General features: G+C 56.7%; 2 protein-coding genes across 2 annotated transcripts; both read left to right on the forward strand.

Annotated features, from left to right (window-relative positions):
* Positions 1-4,520: 4,520 nt before the first annotated feature.
* On the forward strand, positions 4,521-9,424 carry MRPL38 (mitochondrial ribosomal protein L38; the record flags this gene model as incomplete). The annotated part of the gene is made up of 9 exons (XM_079725429.1): positions 4,521-4,587; positions 4,704-4,883; positions 6,218-6,352; positions 6,432-6,640; positions 7,178-7,250; positions 7,421-7,466; positions 8,350-8,508; positions 8,706-8,842; positions 9,065-9,424. 9 exons carry the CDS (start codon positions 4,521-4,523, stop codon positions 9,199-9,201), a joined length of 1,143 nt encoding a protein of 380 aa, XP_079581555.1. The 3' UTR covers positions 9,202-9,424.
* A 1,338-nt stretch (positions 9,425-10,762) lies between these two features.
* TRIM65 (tripartite motif containing 65) lies at positions 10,763-14,740 on the forward strand (the record flags this gene model as incomplete). The annotated part of the gene is made up of 6 exons (XM_079725742.1): positions 10,763-11,368; positions 12,586-12,681; positions 12,922-13,155; positions 13,241-13,415; positions 13,553-13,618; positions 14,166-14,740. 6 exons carry the CDS (start codon positions 10,763-10,765, stop codon positions 14,738-14,740), a joined length of 1,752 nt encoding a protein of 583 aa, XP_079581868.1.
* Positions 14,741-15,052: the final 312 nt, after the last annotated feature.

Raw genomic sequence — 15,052 nt, forward strand, 5'->3', positions numbered from 1 at the left:
CGCTAGCACAGACGCTGGCCTCATCGGCTTCTTCTAATGCGCTCCCCAGAGGCAAAGAGGAGGCTGCGGGTGGCAGTGGGGTGTGGGGAGGGACAGAAGGCTTTTCTCCATGCTGTTCACTTGCCACAAAACCCCGGCCAGTGGGAACGAAGATGACAGAGCGAGAGCCCCTGCCTGGGAGGATACAGAGCGCTGAGGACCATGAGGGGCCGCACCCCGGCTGCTGTCCCCAGTGGGGGACTCCGCCCTTCTCCACGTGTGGGCAGAGGGCCAAGGCTGGCCAGAGGGGTGCCAGGAGAGGGGTGGGAGGATTGGTAGTTGTCTCCTGCAGACCCAAGGACTCAACTAATAAAATCACAATTAACCTCTAGAGCGGCTTCTCTCACCTCCCATCAGAGGGGACCGTCTGGGGAGCAGGAAGGTGGTGGAGGAGAGGGCAGTGCCGAGTGGCGTGTGAGCGGGCACAGGTGCATCTCTGCTCTTTTAGAGCCGCTTGCAGAGGGAGCTCATTTATATACAGCCTCTTGGACCCACTAAATTGCTATATTCTTTTTTTTTCTGGCCGTGAGGCTTGTGGGATCTCAGTTCCCCAACCAGGGATTGAACCCGGGCCCTCAGCAGTGAAAGCGCAGAGTCCTAACCACTGGATTGCCAGGGAATTCCCTAAATTGCAATATTGTTAATGATTGGATTCTTAGAATTTGCCATGGCTTATCAGTTTGAACCTATTTCTTGGAAATGTTTGCTCTGTAGGGCTGTTATTTGCTGTAAAACTGGCCAGGGCTGGGACTCTCCAGCCCCATACTCCCCTGGCTGGACCGCAAGCGGGAGAAAGGGTGTGATTATCACCGCTACTTCGCAGGTGAAGGGACTGAGACTCAGAGGTTAAATAATCTGCCAAAGGTGACGCAGCAAATAGCAGAACCTGGATTTGAGTTCTGCTTGGACAGATACCAAAGCCCCAGGCGCTCAGCCACATCACTGCTGGCTCCTTCTAGAAAAGTGTGCTGCACACGGTGCTTCTGTGAAGTAGAAGATCCCCAAGCTGCTGCTCGGGGTGGTGCCCACACAGAGGAGGGAAGCATTCGTGTCCCATTAGAAGCCTTGTTGAAGCTTGGAATTCAATCCTCTCAACACACACTTAACGAATTCCCACCTGTGTGAAGGGCCGGAGGTGGGTCTAAGGTTGGGTACAGCCTGGGAGCAGCTGGCATTGAAGCAATCACCTGACAAACATGTGGGTGATGACAGGCACATGTTGGGGGAGGGTGCAGGGAGACCCAACAGGAATGAGTTTAGAATTAGGGGGCAGGTCGACGAGGCTCTGTATACCTTGTTAAAGTTTGAATCTTTATCTTCAGGGCCATGGGTATTCATTGAAGGGTTTTAAACAGGGTGGAACCATCTTTGTGTTTTAGAAAAAGTACTGTGGCTTTGGGTGGAGAACAGACCGGCCGGAGGGGGCAAGAGTGGGGACAGGGAAGCGGGCAGAAGGCTGTCTGCCGTGGTATAGGGGAGATGGGACAGCACAGCACTGGGCGTGGCACGGAGGGACCTGGTGCCTGACATGCAGGCAGGGTCAGGAAGGAAGACGTGTCGAGGAGGACCCCCAGGGTGCTGTCTTGGGCAACTGGGTGCCCATGGGAACAGCCAAGTAGACACATTCCACGGGCACTTAGTTACGGTGACACGTTACCCAATGCCTGTAACTGCTCTGGATCCCTGTCACTGGCGTTGAGGTGTGGCAGGTGGCTTACACACCCTCTTTTCATTAACGTTCCCCCACGCCACAGGTGGGAGACGGCTGCACACAGGAGTGAGTGTTATGTATCTGCTGATCTTTCTTTTTCCCTTCAAACTTATAAACAACTCCTCAAGGTCATAACCCAGATGTTCCCTGTAGAAAGAGAAATATTGGTGGAAAGTAATGATGATCAAAGACACTGGCTGGGCTAATACTTCCAGTTTCAAGAGTTATTCATGTTTATTATTTGCCTCAAGTTGATAGCAGTGGGAATCCCTGCTAGGCCTTTCAAACAGTTAAAATTCCAGCAAGCCCCATTCTTGGAGGGTTCTAGGGCAGCGAGAGAACAGGAATGTTTTTCAAAAGTAAGGAATATGGAGAAATAACAGCCATCTGATTGACTAGCAAACCCTGTGCCTCTGCCCCTGGAGGTCCCATGAGTCTTCATTTCTTGAGGGGCAGGCTGGAGTGGGGGTGGGTTTAGAGGCACGTAGAAGAGGATTCAGAAACAAAAGGAGAAGATAAAATAGCAAAGGAGGCCAGATTTAAACACACGCAGGACATTAGGAATATAGGAACCCCTGTGCTCCTCCCGGCCTGAGGCACAGTCCTGGTCTGCTCACAACCTTCAGCTCTGCTCTTCGATCAGCAGAATTTCACAAATTAATAAGCAGTGCCTCCAGGAACTTCCCTGGCGGTCCAGTGGTTAAGACTCCGCGCTTCCACTGCAGGGGGTGTGAGTTAGATCCCTGGTCGGGGAACTAAGATCCCACATGCCATGCGGCGCGGCCAAAAAAATAAGTAACATCTGAATAAAAATGAAAATATAAAAAATAATAAAAATAAGCAATGACTCCTTAAGGGCAGGACTGGGTCTTACGGGCCTTAACATATAGTAGCTGTGCATTGATGGGTAAATTGGGAGTGACAGTGAGTTTAGCTATTTGGCTGCTGTTATGAAAACCAGATTCAAGGTGTGGCCACTTCCTGCTGGATTAAGAGACCCCTCATGCCATTTCAGTGTGAATGTGAGGGTCAAGCTTCTGCTAGTACCAGAGCAACTGAATGGGTCAGCAGCCCTGGTTGAGACATCAGGGAAGGCTTCCTGGAGGGACCACTTCACGGGGTCTAGGAGGTAGCCAAGCAACAGGGGGAAAGGTAAGGAGTGCAAGGCAGAAGTAACAGCATGTGCAAAGTTCCGGTGCCAGGGGGAGAAAAGTGCTGAGTAAGTGAAAAATGTGAAACCGAGTCCCTGTAAAACCATGTTCCCTTACCGAGTTTATGATTAACCTCGCTATCCAAAACTTTATTCCCTTTCTTATCCCCTCTGATCTCAATCCTGTGCTAACTGAACAGTAATCAACCAGAGTCAGATGACTAAAACTGCTGCTGTTGATAACATCGTTAATGTACCAAAATTGCTATTATTATAGATATCGCCATTCATGTGCAAACTCAGGCCGTTTCTCCAGGGCAAGATGAGCTAACAGACCCCCAAGCCATGGACCACCTGGCCAGAGAGTCGAAAACCAGAAACATCCTGATTCCCAAAACTTTGATTAAGAAATGTAGGGACTTCCCTGGTGGTCCAGTGGTTAAGACTTCGCCTTCCAATGCAGGGGGTGCAGGTTCCATCCCTGGTCAGGGAGCTAAGATCCCAAATGCCTTGCAGTCAAAAACCAAAACAGAAAACAGAAGCAATATTGTAACAAATTCAATAAAGACTTTAAAAGCGGTCCATATTAAAAAAAAATTCTTTAAAAAAAATGTCAAAAAATGATGATTAACCCCAGCTTCCTTTTTCCTCCCCTAAAAAAAAAAAAAACACAAAACAAAACCCAAAGACCAAGGTGGGGTGGATCTGAGGTTTGTCTCCCACTCCCTTGCTTGGTGCCCTGCAATAAATCTACTATGCTGCAAATCCAGTGTCAAGAGTCTGGCTTTCTGCATCACAGGCACAAGAGCCCTTTGCTGGGTTACAAACGGTTGGTGTCATGGAAGCTTGAATTCCAGGACAGAGGGACCAGAGCAGAAGCGGGTCCAGATCACCAGGGGTACCGTTTCATCTTGTTAGAACTGAATCCCAAGAACAACACAACCCTGAAAAGGTTTAAGCAAAGGCAAAAACTTGGAGGTGATCAAAAGCTAACACATATCCCACAGTTAAGTGCTTTATATATGTTAATTCACATTTAATCCTTCTAACAATCCTATGAGGTAAGCACTATTACTACGTGCTTTTTTTTTCCAAATGAGGAAACTGCAAGGGCGACAGCAAGGTCACAATCTGGAATCTGAACCCAAGTAGGAGGACTCCTGAATCCCTGCTCGCAACCCCTTCCCCTGCCCTTGCTGCCGGAGGTGCTCAGGATGCCGCCTTCAGGGACTGGGTGACCCTTGAGAGAGAGCAGCACCCAGAGCCCCGCAAAGCGCCTACCTCGTTGAGCCGAGGCGGCTGAGGGCCCGGCCGACCGTCCCCAGTCTGTGCCGCCCCCTGGTGGCTGGACGCGGGAAGGGGTCCGGACCGCTCACAGCTCCGCCTCGCCGTTCACCACCGGTCACTTCCGGAGCCCGGGCGCCCGAGGTTCGCAGCCACCTCCCGGAGGGAGGAGCTCGGGGATCCCAGGAAGTAAGACTCCTGGGCCTAGGAAGGGGCGTGGCTCCTATGACGCTAGGGCGGGGCTTCCGCCGTGCGCTCAGGCGCTGTTGCGGCCGCCTCTTCCGGGTCTTAGGAGTGGCGGCGGCGACTTCGGCGGCGGCGGCGGCCTGAGGGAAGATGGCGGCGACCTGGTGGCGAGTCGCGGTGTACGGAAGTCGGAGGTGGCGGGGCTTCAGCACCTCAGGTGAGGGCTCTTGGAGGTCTCCGTATAGCCAAACCCTGGGGATCGAGCCAGCTCCCGCCCCCGACCTCCGTGGGGCCGGGTCGGGGCCGGCCTGACGTCCCGCTGTCTGCCCGCAGCCGCCCTGAGCCGCCGGACCGCTCCTCTGGGGCCGATGCCCAACGAGGTCATCGACGTGAGCAACCTGGAGCGGCTGAAGAAGTACCGCAGCTTCGACCGCTACCGGCGCCAGGCGGAGCAGGAGGCGCGGGACCCGCACTGGTGGCGGACCTACCGGCAGCATTTCGGGGAGCAGTCAGGTGCGGGGCGACCGGAGCTGGGCAGTGACCCCGCCGCCTTGGGACTCGGGGGTGCCCCTCCGGCGTCCTCCCCGAGCTTGGGGGAGGGGGCCTGCCAGCGTTCCCGTGCGCACCGGTGGCGATTTAGTCCCACCAGGATTTTTCACACCTTTCGGTTCCCCTACTTGGAACATTCCCTTCTCTCATTATTAGAGTTCCACCTTAGATATTTCTACACCTAAAGCCCTTTCCTGACCAGCTCCCCACGGTCCAGTTCCGGGTTAGAACGCCCCTCTCTGCTCCTATAATACTGTTCATGTAGCCTTGGCCACACCGTATCCTGACTCTTTTCGCTGCCTCCCTCCCAGTTTATGAGCTCCCTAAGGATGGGGATCCTGCCTGTCTTGACCACCATTGGATCCTTGCACCCGCACAGTGCTTAGCACGTAGGTGTGCAATACTTTGCTGAATTAAGTTGAAAGCCCTGGGCAAGGTGACTCAGGGACCCTGCTCCTGAGAGACTAACTACGCTTAAGGAGTTTGTTCTTTGGAAAGCATTTATGAAGGCATTTTAATGATGGTTAAGGGCACACATGTGGAATCTTATTTAAACCCAAGTCAATCTCTTGGGAGTGACTTCCCTGAGGTTCAGTTGCCTCAACTATAAAATAAAAAGATCGTGTGTCACAAGATCGTTGTGAGGATTAAAGGATACAGTTAATCGGAATTCTTAGACTAACGTCACTCCTGATGTGGGCTCAGTGTCTTTTTCTTATTGTCATAGTCTAACGTAAATGGGAAAGGGTGCTGGATTGAAAGTTTTCTAGGGTCTTGCACCTCAGAGTGTGTTCTGGGAACAGCAGCATGGGCATTACCTAGGAGCTTGTTAGGAATGCAGAGTCTCAGGCCCCACGCTAACCTGCTGATTCAGAATCTGAATTTGAACAAGTTTCCCAGGTGACTTGTGTGGTTTTGTGCATTAAAGTGTGAGAAGTGCTTCTTTCCTTCTAGCTTCAGCTCTGAATTCTGCCAGGTACACAGGTGCGAGTCCATGGCCAGCTGTGAACAGGTTTGAAGGTGATCCCTAACTATAACTGGGATGACCATCCACCTCGATTTCCCGTGACCGAGACAGATGATGTAACCTGGTTTAGGGATCAGTCTCAAGTTGTATCCAATTTGCTCAGCAACTGGACCCTGTTCATGTCTGTGAAGCTGACTACACAGTATATTTTAGTTTTGTGAATTAAAGGGTAAGCTTTAGCAGCAGAGCTTGCCCAGTGAAAGGAAAGGTATGGACAGGCAGCTTAACCAAGACCTGATCCCACTTTCTCCAACACACCTTCCCTCCCCAGATCCCAAAGACAAGATTGACATTGGGTTGCCTCCACCTAAGGTCTGCCGGACCCAACAGCTGTTGGAGCGGAAGCGGGTCCTCCGGGCACTGCGGGCCAATGTGGAGGAGGAACGGGCCGCTCGCCTCCGCACAGGTAAGCCTTTCCAAGGGAGAGGGTCCTGGGTGTGTCCCTGCCCTGACCCTGCATCCCAGCTGGCATCATTCCTTCCCAGCACGCATCCCACTGGAGGCAGTGAGGGCTGAGTGGGAGAGGACCTGTGGCCCCTACCACAAGCAGCGTCTGGCCGAACACTACAGCCTCTATCGAGACCTGTTCCACGGGGCCACCTTCGTGCCCCGAGTCCCCCTGCACGTGGCCTACGCTGTAGGCGAGGACGACTTGGTGCCTGTGTACTACGGCAATGAGGTCACTCCAACTGAGGTAACTGCTGGCCTGTGCCCCTCCCCGCCCTGTGTACGCAGACACATCCCACCATGGGGCCACAGACAACAACTCCTTTTTGAAAGCATTTATAGAGGTGGTTTGTATGGTGGTTAAGGACACAAGCATGGCATCTGTGTAGGCTGATCTGGGGTTTTTTGTTCTCTGTCTCCTCTTTTTGATTTCCTGATAAACAACACCATGATACAGTAATTACAAGGAAGAGAATGTAAAATGAAAGGAAAAGAATCTCCATCTTGGTATACTACTGTGACTGATTGTCTTCAGAGTGCCCTCCTAGCCCCTGGTCATTGGCCTTCCTGTGGTTCAGATCTCTGGATAGTCAACTCTGTAGGGTTCTTTCTATAAGTCTCTCTTTGCCCACCTGCCTCTCAAGGGGCTGTCATGGGCATTTGGTTCAGAATGGGCTCCTTTCTCCAAGGTTCCTCAGGCTCCTGACCTCCAGAACGAAGGTCTGTTTAGAACAGCTTGTCCATCCCTGACGGGGGGACAGCTCCTTCGTTCTTTCCCCACCAGGCTGCCCAGGCCCCGGAGGTGACCTATGAGGCAGACGAGGGCTCCATGTGGACACTGCTGCTCACCAACTTGGGTAGGTGTCTGGGGCTCACTAGGACTCCTGCCTCCTTCACCTCCTGTGAGCCAGGGCCCTGGGGAGCTGGGGGAGGGGCCAGATGGAAAGCTCCAGCCCCAGCTCCTTCCAAGGGAGGAGCTGGGAAGGGGCGGCAGTTCCCGCAGTCAGTGGGGTGTGTTTGTGTGCAGATGGACACCTGCTGGAACCGGATGCCGAGTATTTGCACTGGCTGGTGTGAGTACCTGGGGTAGGGGAGTGGGTCCGAAGCATTCCAGGAGGTCCTGGCATCCTGGAAAGAGCTGCACCTGAATTTCAGTCTTGGCTCCACCATCCCTGGAGGTGGTTCGTCACCTCTGCTTCCTGAGGGTGTCAGGGGCCCTGTGATCCAGTGGCTGAAGACGGGTGCAGAAGGAAAGCAGGCAGTGGGCCTTGGCCTCTCCCACAGGCCTCCTGGTCTCCCTGAACTCATTTCCTCACCTGTAAAACTAGGATGATGCCACCACATGCCGTAGCCACCCTGAGGGGCTCTGTGACAGTCAAATGGGAAAGGAGTCCATGAGAGGCCTCTGGTACCTGTGGGCTGCCTCTTGTTTTCTCGGTGGCCTTTGGTTCTGAGCACCAGGCCAAGGGGAGGAGGTTAGGCATTTTTATTCAACTGCAGTTACTAGCCTGTGCAACAGGACCCTCTGGGGAGTTGTACCTGGGGCAGGTACAGCGGCCATCCCAGTGCCAGGCTGGGCAAACACTCCCTGACAAACCTAGAGGCTTTGGGAAACGGGGAGAAAAACAGCCCAAGGTCGCATGGCTCTCCTGCGTGCACGGCTGTGGCATCCCCACAGCCCCCCAGGGCCAGTAAACGGGCTGCTTGACCTAGCTCTCATCTTGATAGTTCCTGGGGCCCTTGTCGGCCTCTGAGCCCCTACTGTTCCGTCCACAAGTTTGCAGTCCCTCCGAGGGTTTACAGAGCTCTACTTCCTACTTGATTGTACAATAGAGATCATTTTAGGGTCTCTCTTCCCGGGGAGGTATATCAATCTCTAGGGAGCACACGGGTGGGGGATGTTCCTGCTGCCACCTCCCGCGAGTGGCAATTAACAGATGCTTTTTCTCCCACCAGAACCAACATCCCGGGCAACAGGGTGGCTGAAGGACAGGAGACGTGTCCCTACCTGCCCCCCTTCCCTGCCCGAGGCTCCGGCTTCCACCGCTTTGCCTTTCTGCTCTTCAAGCAGGACAAGCCAATCGACTTCTCTGGGGACACCCGGCCCTCACCTTGGTAATCTGTGCCCCTCCCCCCACACACACACAGCTACCCCCAGCCTCAGGCCAGCTTCCCAGCAGTGGTCAGTCTTTCTCAGCTCTCCTGTCTCGTAACTTGAGCTGTGCTAGGCAGACCCTAAGGGGCTTCTCAGCATTGCCTGTGGGGCTCTGGTGCCCCCCTCCCCACTCTCTAATGCTCCTTTCTTCCTCCAGCTACCAGCTTGCCCTGCGGACCTTCCACACTTTTGATTTCTACAAGAAACACCAAGATGCCATGACTCCAGCTGGCCTGGCCTTCTTCCAGTGCCGCTGGGATGATTCGGTCACCCACATCTTCCACCAGCTCCTGGGTAAGGGCAGAGTGGGCTGGGGGAGGGGGCGGCTGGCCTGAGCTCACAGACCTCTCCTGACTTGCCAGGAGGAGCGCCTGTCAGGAGAGGGCCACCAGCAGGCGTGCCACTCCTGGGGTGGGCTGGCTGGGTGGTGCCAGCCTGGGCAGTCCCACCTGGCAGACGAGAGAGGGGCTCAGGCCAGCAGCAGTCCACACACACGCCCCTTCACTCTTCCTGCAGACATGCGAGAGCCTGTGTTTGAGTTCGTGCGGCCGCCCCCCTATCACCCTAAGCAGAAGCGCTTCCCCCACCGGCAGCCCCTGCGCTACCTGGACCGGTACAGAGACAGTCACGAACCCACCTATGGCATCTACTGAGTGGCTGGAGTGCCACCCCCCTCAGAGAGCGGACTGGGCCTCTCAGGCCACCCTGTCAGGCTCTGCAGGCGGGAGCAATGGAGACACAGTGCCAAGGGGGCCAAGCGTTGGGGTTCTCTGGCCTGCCTGAGGCAGCCCCTCTGCTGCCCCCCCAGCAGGCCCAGGGCTTGGGAGTGAAGAAGGCTGGGGAGTTGGGGGTATGAATATATTGATTTTTGCTGTAGCTGGTCTGGGTCTATGTTCTGGGAGCAACCAGAGTGCCCCCTGGTGGGACTCTTGCTTTATGGGTGGGAAGAAGGCTGCCTCCCACCCCAGGAGGTGACCCCTCACCTCTGCTTCCTGAGGGTGTCAGAGGCCCTGCGATCCACTGGCTGAAGACGGGTGCAGAAGAAAAGCAGGCAGTGGGCCCTGGCTGCTCCCACAGTCCTCTTGAAAGAAATTTGCCAGCCCTGGGCATTGGCCCCTTGCTGGCTATTCACAGGCTCCTGGCCTCCAGATGCTTTGAATAAGAAACCTTGTCAGGTGGGGCAAAGGCAGGTCTCAGAGATCTCTGGGCACGCCCCCTGCTCAGAACCCAGAAGGCTTCTGAGTGCTTGCTGGATGGTTAGGGTATTTCTCCTCTCTAAAGGCAAAGACTGCCTAGTAGCCAGTCAAGAGATCAATGCATCTTTTCCAGCAAGAGAAACTTCACATACTGCCACACAGAAGACATAATATGCTTGCTGCATCGAAGGGAGAGGACGCCCCGCCTCAAAATTAGGCCAGCTCCTTTGGAAAGAAAGAGTTAACCCTCCTCCAACTCACGCTGGCCCAACACACACTGCCCCAGGGCAGGTGGGTTAGCAGTCAGGATCCTTCTGTGTTCAGCTGCAGGGGAACCACCTCTCTAAAAAGTGAGGTTCCAGAACAGTTGGGACCTGCAAACAAGGAACTCTCCCCAGCAGAGGGCTGACACCAAGAGGGGATTCCAAGTGCAGTTGAAGCTTGCTTTGAGTTTCCATTAAAGGGGGTAGGAAGGAACCACTGTTTTTTGGTCTCTGTCTCTTGGTAACCAGAAATTTCCACCTCACTGTTTACTTTAAAAGAACCAAAATTGGGCATAACCTAGAGAAGGGAGACACCCTAATCCGGCAAGTGCCTGAAACAGCTCAAGGAGAAAGTGCAGCAGGGCCCCTCGGGTCAGGAGAGAGCATTTAATGAGCACTAGCTGTGTGCCCCATGCTCATTGCCAGGCATTCCCATGTGCGGTCCTGTTCCATTTCATCGCCAAAACCCCTGGGAGGTAGATAACAACAACCCTTGTTGTTAGTAGTATTTGCATGAGATTTTCAGATTAGGGGCTCCGAAGAGGTTCCCGTGGTCGCCCTCAGCCAGGAGGAGGCCTGGAGGCCTGACGGTTTCCCAAGCCTCTTGTGTGCAGATTCCCTGCACGGGAGCTGCTGGATTGAGGATTTAGGGAAGCAGGATGGAGGTCCCAGAGAGAGCTGGACCCCAACTCCCAGCCTGGGGTGGTAAAAGGCAGGCGGGGGTGTCTCGGAGTTGACAGGGGCCGAGCAACGGAATGGGAAGCCAATCCCGCAGCCGTCGGCGCAGGGTGGAGCGAGCGCGCTGGGAGTGGCGGCTGGTCGGGGCGGAAGAAGGGCTGTCAAGTTCGTCTGCCCAGGCGGGTCTTGGCTTCGCCCGCCGCACCCACACCCGGGCGCCGGCGGTCCCTTTAAGAGGCTCCGGTCTTCCGCCCGCCCGCCTGGGGCTGCCCGCCGCCGCCATGGCCGCGCAGAGGCTGGAGGACACGCTGACCTGTGCCATCTGCCTGGGGCTCTACCAGGACCCGGTGACGCTGCTCTGCGGCCACAACTTCTGCAGGGCCTGTATCCGGGCCTGGTGGAGCCACCACGAGAAGAAGTGCCCCAAGTGCTGGGCGCCCTTCCCCGACAGCGTCGAGCTGTGCCGCAACGTGGCTCTGAGCGGCGTGCTGGAGGGCCTGTGCGCCCGGCAGGCGCCCGCGCCCGACCCCGACCCCGGCCCCGGCGCCCGCTGCCCCCGGCACGGGAGGCCGCTCGAGCTTTTCTGCCGCACCGAGGGCCTCTGCGTGTGCAGCGTGTGCACCGTGCGCGAGTGTCGCCTCCACGAGCGGACGCTGCTGGACGCCGAGCGCCGAGAGCGCGAGGTGACCCTCGGGGGACCCCGTCCTGCTCTCTGCACCCGGGCGGGGCTGGCAGCTTCAGCAGCTTCGCTTGGCCCTGTTTTTATTCTGGTTTGAAAGGAGGTGGTGGTCAGAAAATAGATGCTTGGAGTAGAGATGTTAGAGCTGGTGACGGGTCCAGGGTGAAGTTACAGGGGTGAGTGGCTGAGATGGAATGAGGAGGTCAAGGAGCCCAGAGCCAGAATGTGGAGGATAATCCCTGTGGCTGCTGAAGGCACAGAGTAAGGAGAGGGTGTTACTGCTTGTGGGGCCTAACCTTGCACTAAGCATCGAAGTTGGCAGTGGAGGGCAGCACCAGGGAGAGAGGGAGGAACAGGTGGTACAGCCGGCGGCAGACGCACTGCAGGAGCTAGAATTTGGCTAGGGAGGGGGGAAGTGACGCTGGGGTGTGAGGGGCTGGATGTGCGCCCTTGGGGGAGAGTCAGGGTGAACCAGAAAAGTCTGCCCTGCCTCCTCCTACCTTCAGCATGTCTTACCGTGCTGGAGGCGGTGAGGCCTGAACAGAGGCACAAGCGTTGCACTTAGGAGGATCTGATTACTTTGGCCCGTTTCCTCATCTGTGAATCGGGAATAATATCAGTCCTTCCATCAAAGTGTTGCTGGGACGAGAAGAATCGAGACAGGCTCTTGACCTGGTACAGGGAACCAAATCCTAGCAGATGCGCAGTCCTGAACTACGAGAGTATAGCATTTTGATCCTCGAGGAGACCAGACAGGTCACGACCAAATAGGGGTGCCCCCTTCCCCCTCAGGTCCAAAGCTGGGCCTGAGGACTGGCCAGGCATTTGGAAGAACCCACCTTATACCTGTGCTGCACTGCCCACCTGTCAAAAGGCTTTGGTGCTTTGGGTCGTCGCCCCTTCCCCGCAAGGCCGCCTAAGCTCCCATTTATTGACTGGGGGTAGTGGGGGGCTGCTGTGCCCCAGGTTGCTCGTCTTCAGCCCAAGGCCTCTGCGCCACCCTGCTCCCGGTGGGGAAGGGGCCTTGTCCAGGCCTCCCTGGGACTCTGACCCAATTCTCCCGGGGCTCACACCAAGGCTGATGCTCTGCGTGCTGGCCTCACCTGGGGTGGCATGAAGAGGGGATGCCCAGCATCTGCAGGTGTTTAGACTGGCTGAGGGGGGAACTTCACAGCCGATCCTGGCCCCCTCTTGTCACCTGTCCCCTGGTGGGCACCACAGGCCCAGCTGAGAGCCACACTGGAGGTCACCCAGCAGCAGGCCACCCAAGCTGAGAGCCAGCTACAGGAGCTGCAGCAGCGAAGCAGCCAGATCCAGGTATAAGGCCTGTCTATTCCACAACCCCCATGTCCTCATGCTGTGTCCTTCAAGCAGCCACCGGCTGGTCCCTGGGACACTGGGCAGTAGGTGTAAGCTGCCTTGAAAATGCCTCCTGGCAGCAGGAAAGGAAGGGCTGAACGGGGGGAGAGATTCCAGGGACCGTGGCTCCCCACATTCCCACCCCTCAGGCTAGCGGGCAGCCCAGGGCTGCCCTCGACTTCTCCTGTGCCCACCCAGAGCTCAGCCTGCACCCTGACCTCCGTGATCTCTGGCAAGTTCAGCCGTCTGCTGCAGGCCCTGGAGATGCAGCGGGACTTGGCTCTGAGGGACATCGAGGTGGCCAAGACACAGGCGCTGGAACAGGCCCGGGACGAGAAACAGCGACTGCAGGGCCACCTGGAGGCCTTGTCTTGCTGTGACCACAGGATTTGCAACCTCCTGGAGCAATTGGATGACCGGACCTTCCTCCAGGTACCGGGCCTTGGGGCGGCAGGGTGGGGGACCGGTGTGCCTGCCCCTCGTGCCCGGGCTTACTGCAGCTGTCCCCGGGGCTCAGGAATCACAGCTCCTGGTGCCCCCAGGCCCTCTTGGGCCACTGACTCTCCCGCATTGGGATGAAGATGAGCAGCTGGGTGGCCTGAAGGAGTCCCTGAGCCAGCTGTGTGCCCTCCTCCTGGAAGAGGGGGGCCACCCCGGAGCACCAGCTGAGGCTGCTGACTTTGGCTCCATGGGTAAGGCTGACCCCAGATCTCTCTCTACCCCTCTGGGCCCAGCTGTTCTTCCCACTGGGGTGGTAATGGAGTCAGGACCCAGCCCCCCATGAGCTCCCCTCCAGATCACTCTCCTAAAACACTGCTTTGCCCCCTAGAGGCCCCAGGTCCCCTGGCACCAGTCCCGAGCCTCGTTTGTCCACTGAGGAGGAAACTCTGGCAGAGTAAGAAGGCCCATCGAATGTGTATGTGCACCTGTGTGAGCGTGTGCGTGCATTGTGTGTACACGTGGGTCTGTGTGTGTACACGTGTGCACTGTGCGCACGTGTGTGTGCAGGGCACGTGCTGTGACTGTTCTGTACAGGAAGTCTGTTTCACTCCCCTCCCTGGGGCTAGACTCGCCCCCCTGCACACCTGTTGCAGGATGCACACCTCTTAAATGTGCAGCCAGTGTAGTGTTTAAGGAGATTCTGGGCACACAGGTCTGGGATCGATCACAGTTCTTCCACTTACTACGAAGTTAGGTGACCTTTCTGAACCTCCATTTTCTCATCTGTGAAACGAGGCTGATGGAAGGTTCCACCTCAGGGGTTGCACGGAGGGTTGGATGCTGAGATGATGTCCACGTTAGCTCAGCTTGCAGTCGCCCCGGCAGATGTCTAGCGATCCGCCCGTGGAGCTTCAGTTGCTGTCTCTCCCCTCTGGGGACAGGATGGTGGCCAGGCACAGGCACCCTTGCCCGCTCACGTTCCATCCATCTCTGCCCAACAGATTATCGCAACCTGACCTTCGACCCCGTCAGCGCCAACCGTCACTTCTACCTGTCTCGGCAGGACCAGCGGGTAAAGCACTGTCGCAAGCCCCGGGGCCCAGATGGGCCGGGCAGCTTCGAGCTCTGGCAGGTGCAGTGTGCCCAGAGCTTCCAGGCCGGGCGGCACTACTGGGAGGTACGTGCGTCCAACCACTCGGTGACGCTGGGCGTCGCCTACTCGGAACTGACGAGGCGCAAGCTAGGGCCCCACACAGACAACATCGGCCGCGGGCCCAGCTCCTGGGGGCTCTGCATTCAGGAGGACAGCACCCAGGCCTGGCACGATGGGGAGGCCCAGCGCCTCCCGGGGGTATCAGGGCGGCTCCTGGGCATGGATTTGGACCTGACCTCTGGCTGCCTCACCTTCTACAGCCTGGAGCCCGAGACCCAACCCTTGTATACCTTCCATGCCATCTTCGCCCGGCCCCTCCACCCCGTTTTCTGGCTCCTTGAGGGTAGGACCCTGACCCTGTGCCATCGGCCCGAGGCCGAGCTCCCTCCAGGGCTCCAGGAAGAGGCCTCAGGGCTCAGCTGAGGAAGGCACGGGATGGAGCTCGGGGTCAGGACTAGGTGCCACCTGGCCTGTGGGCCCAAGAACTGCCCCAGCCCCTGGCCTGAGGGCCTGAGGCCACAGCTCTAACAGGACCAGTTGTTGGCCGGACGACCGAGTCAGGACCAGGCTGAGCCACTTGGAGAGAGAGGTGGGTGGAGCCTCCAAACTGGAGTTTACCTTTCCAGCCTCTCTGAAGGGGACAGGGGCTAAAGGAAATAAAATGGGAGCCCAGTTCTAGGCAGTGCCTGGACCTCAGAGGCTAGCGCAGTGCCCAGGGCTCCTGGTCCTTCAGGA

Source organism: Hyperoodon ampullatus (assembly GCF_949752795.1).
Source record: "Hyperoodon ampullatus genome assembly, chromosome: 19".
Classification (NCBI taxonomy): domain Eukaryota; kingdom Metazoa; phylum Chordata; class Mammalia; order Artiodactyla; family Ziphiidae; genus Hyperoodon; species Hyperoodon ampullatus.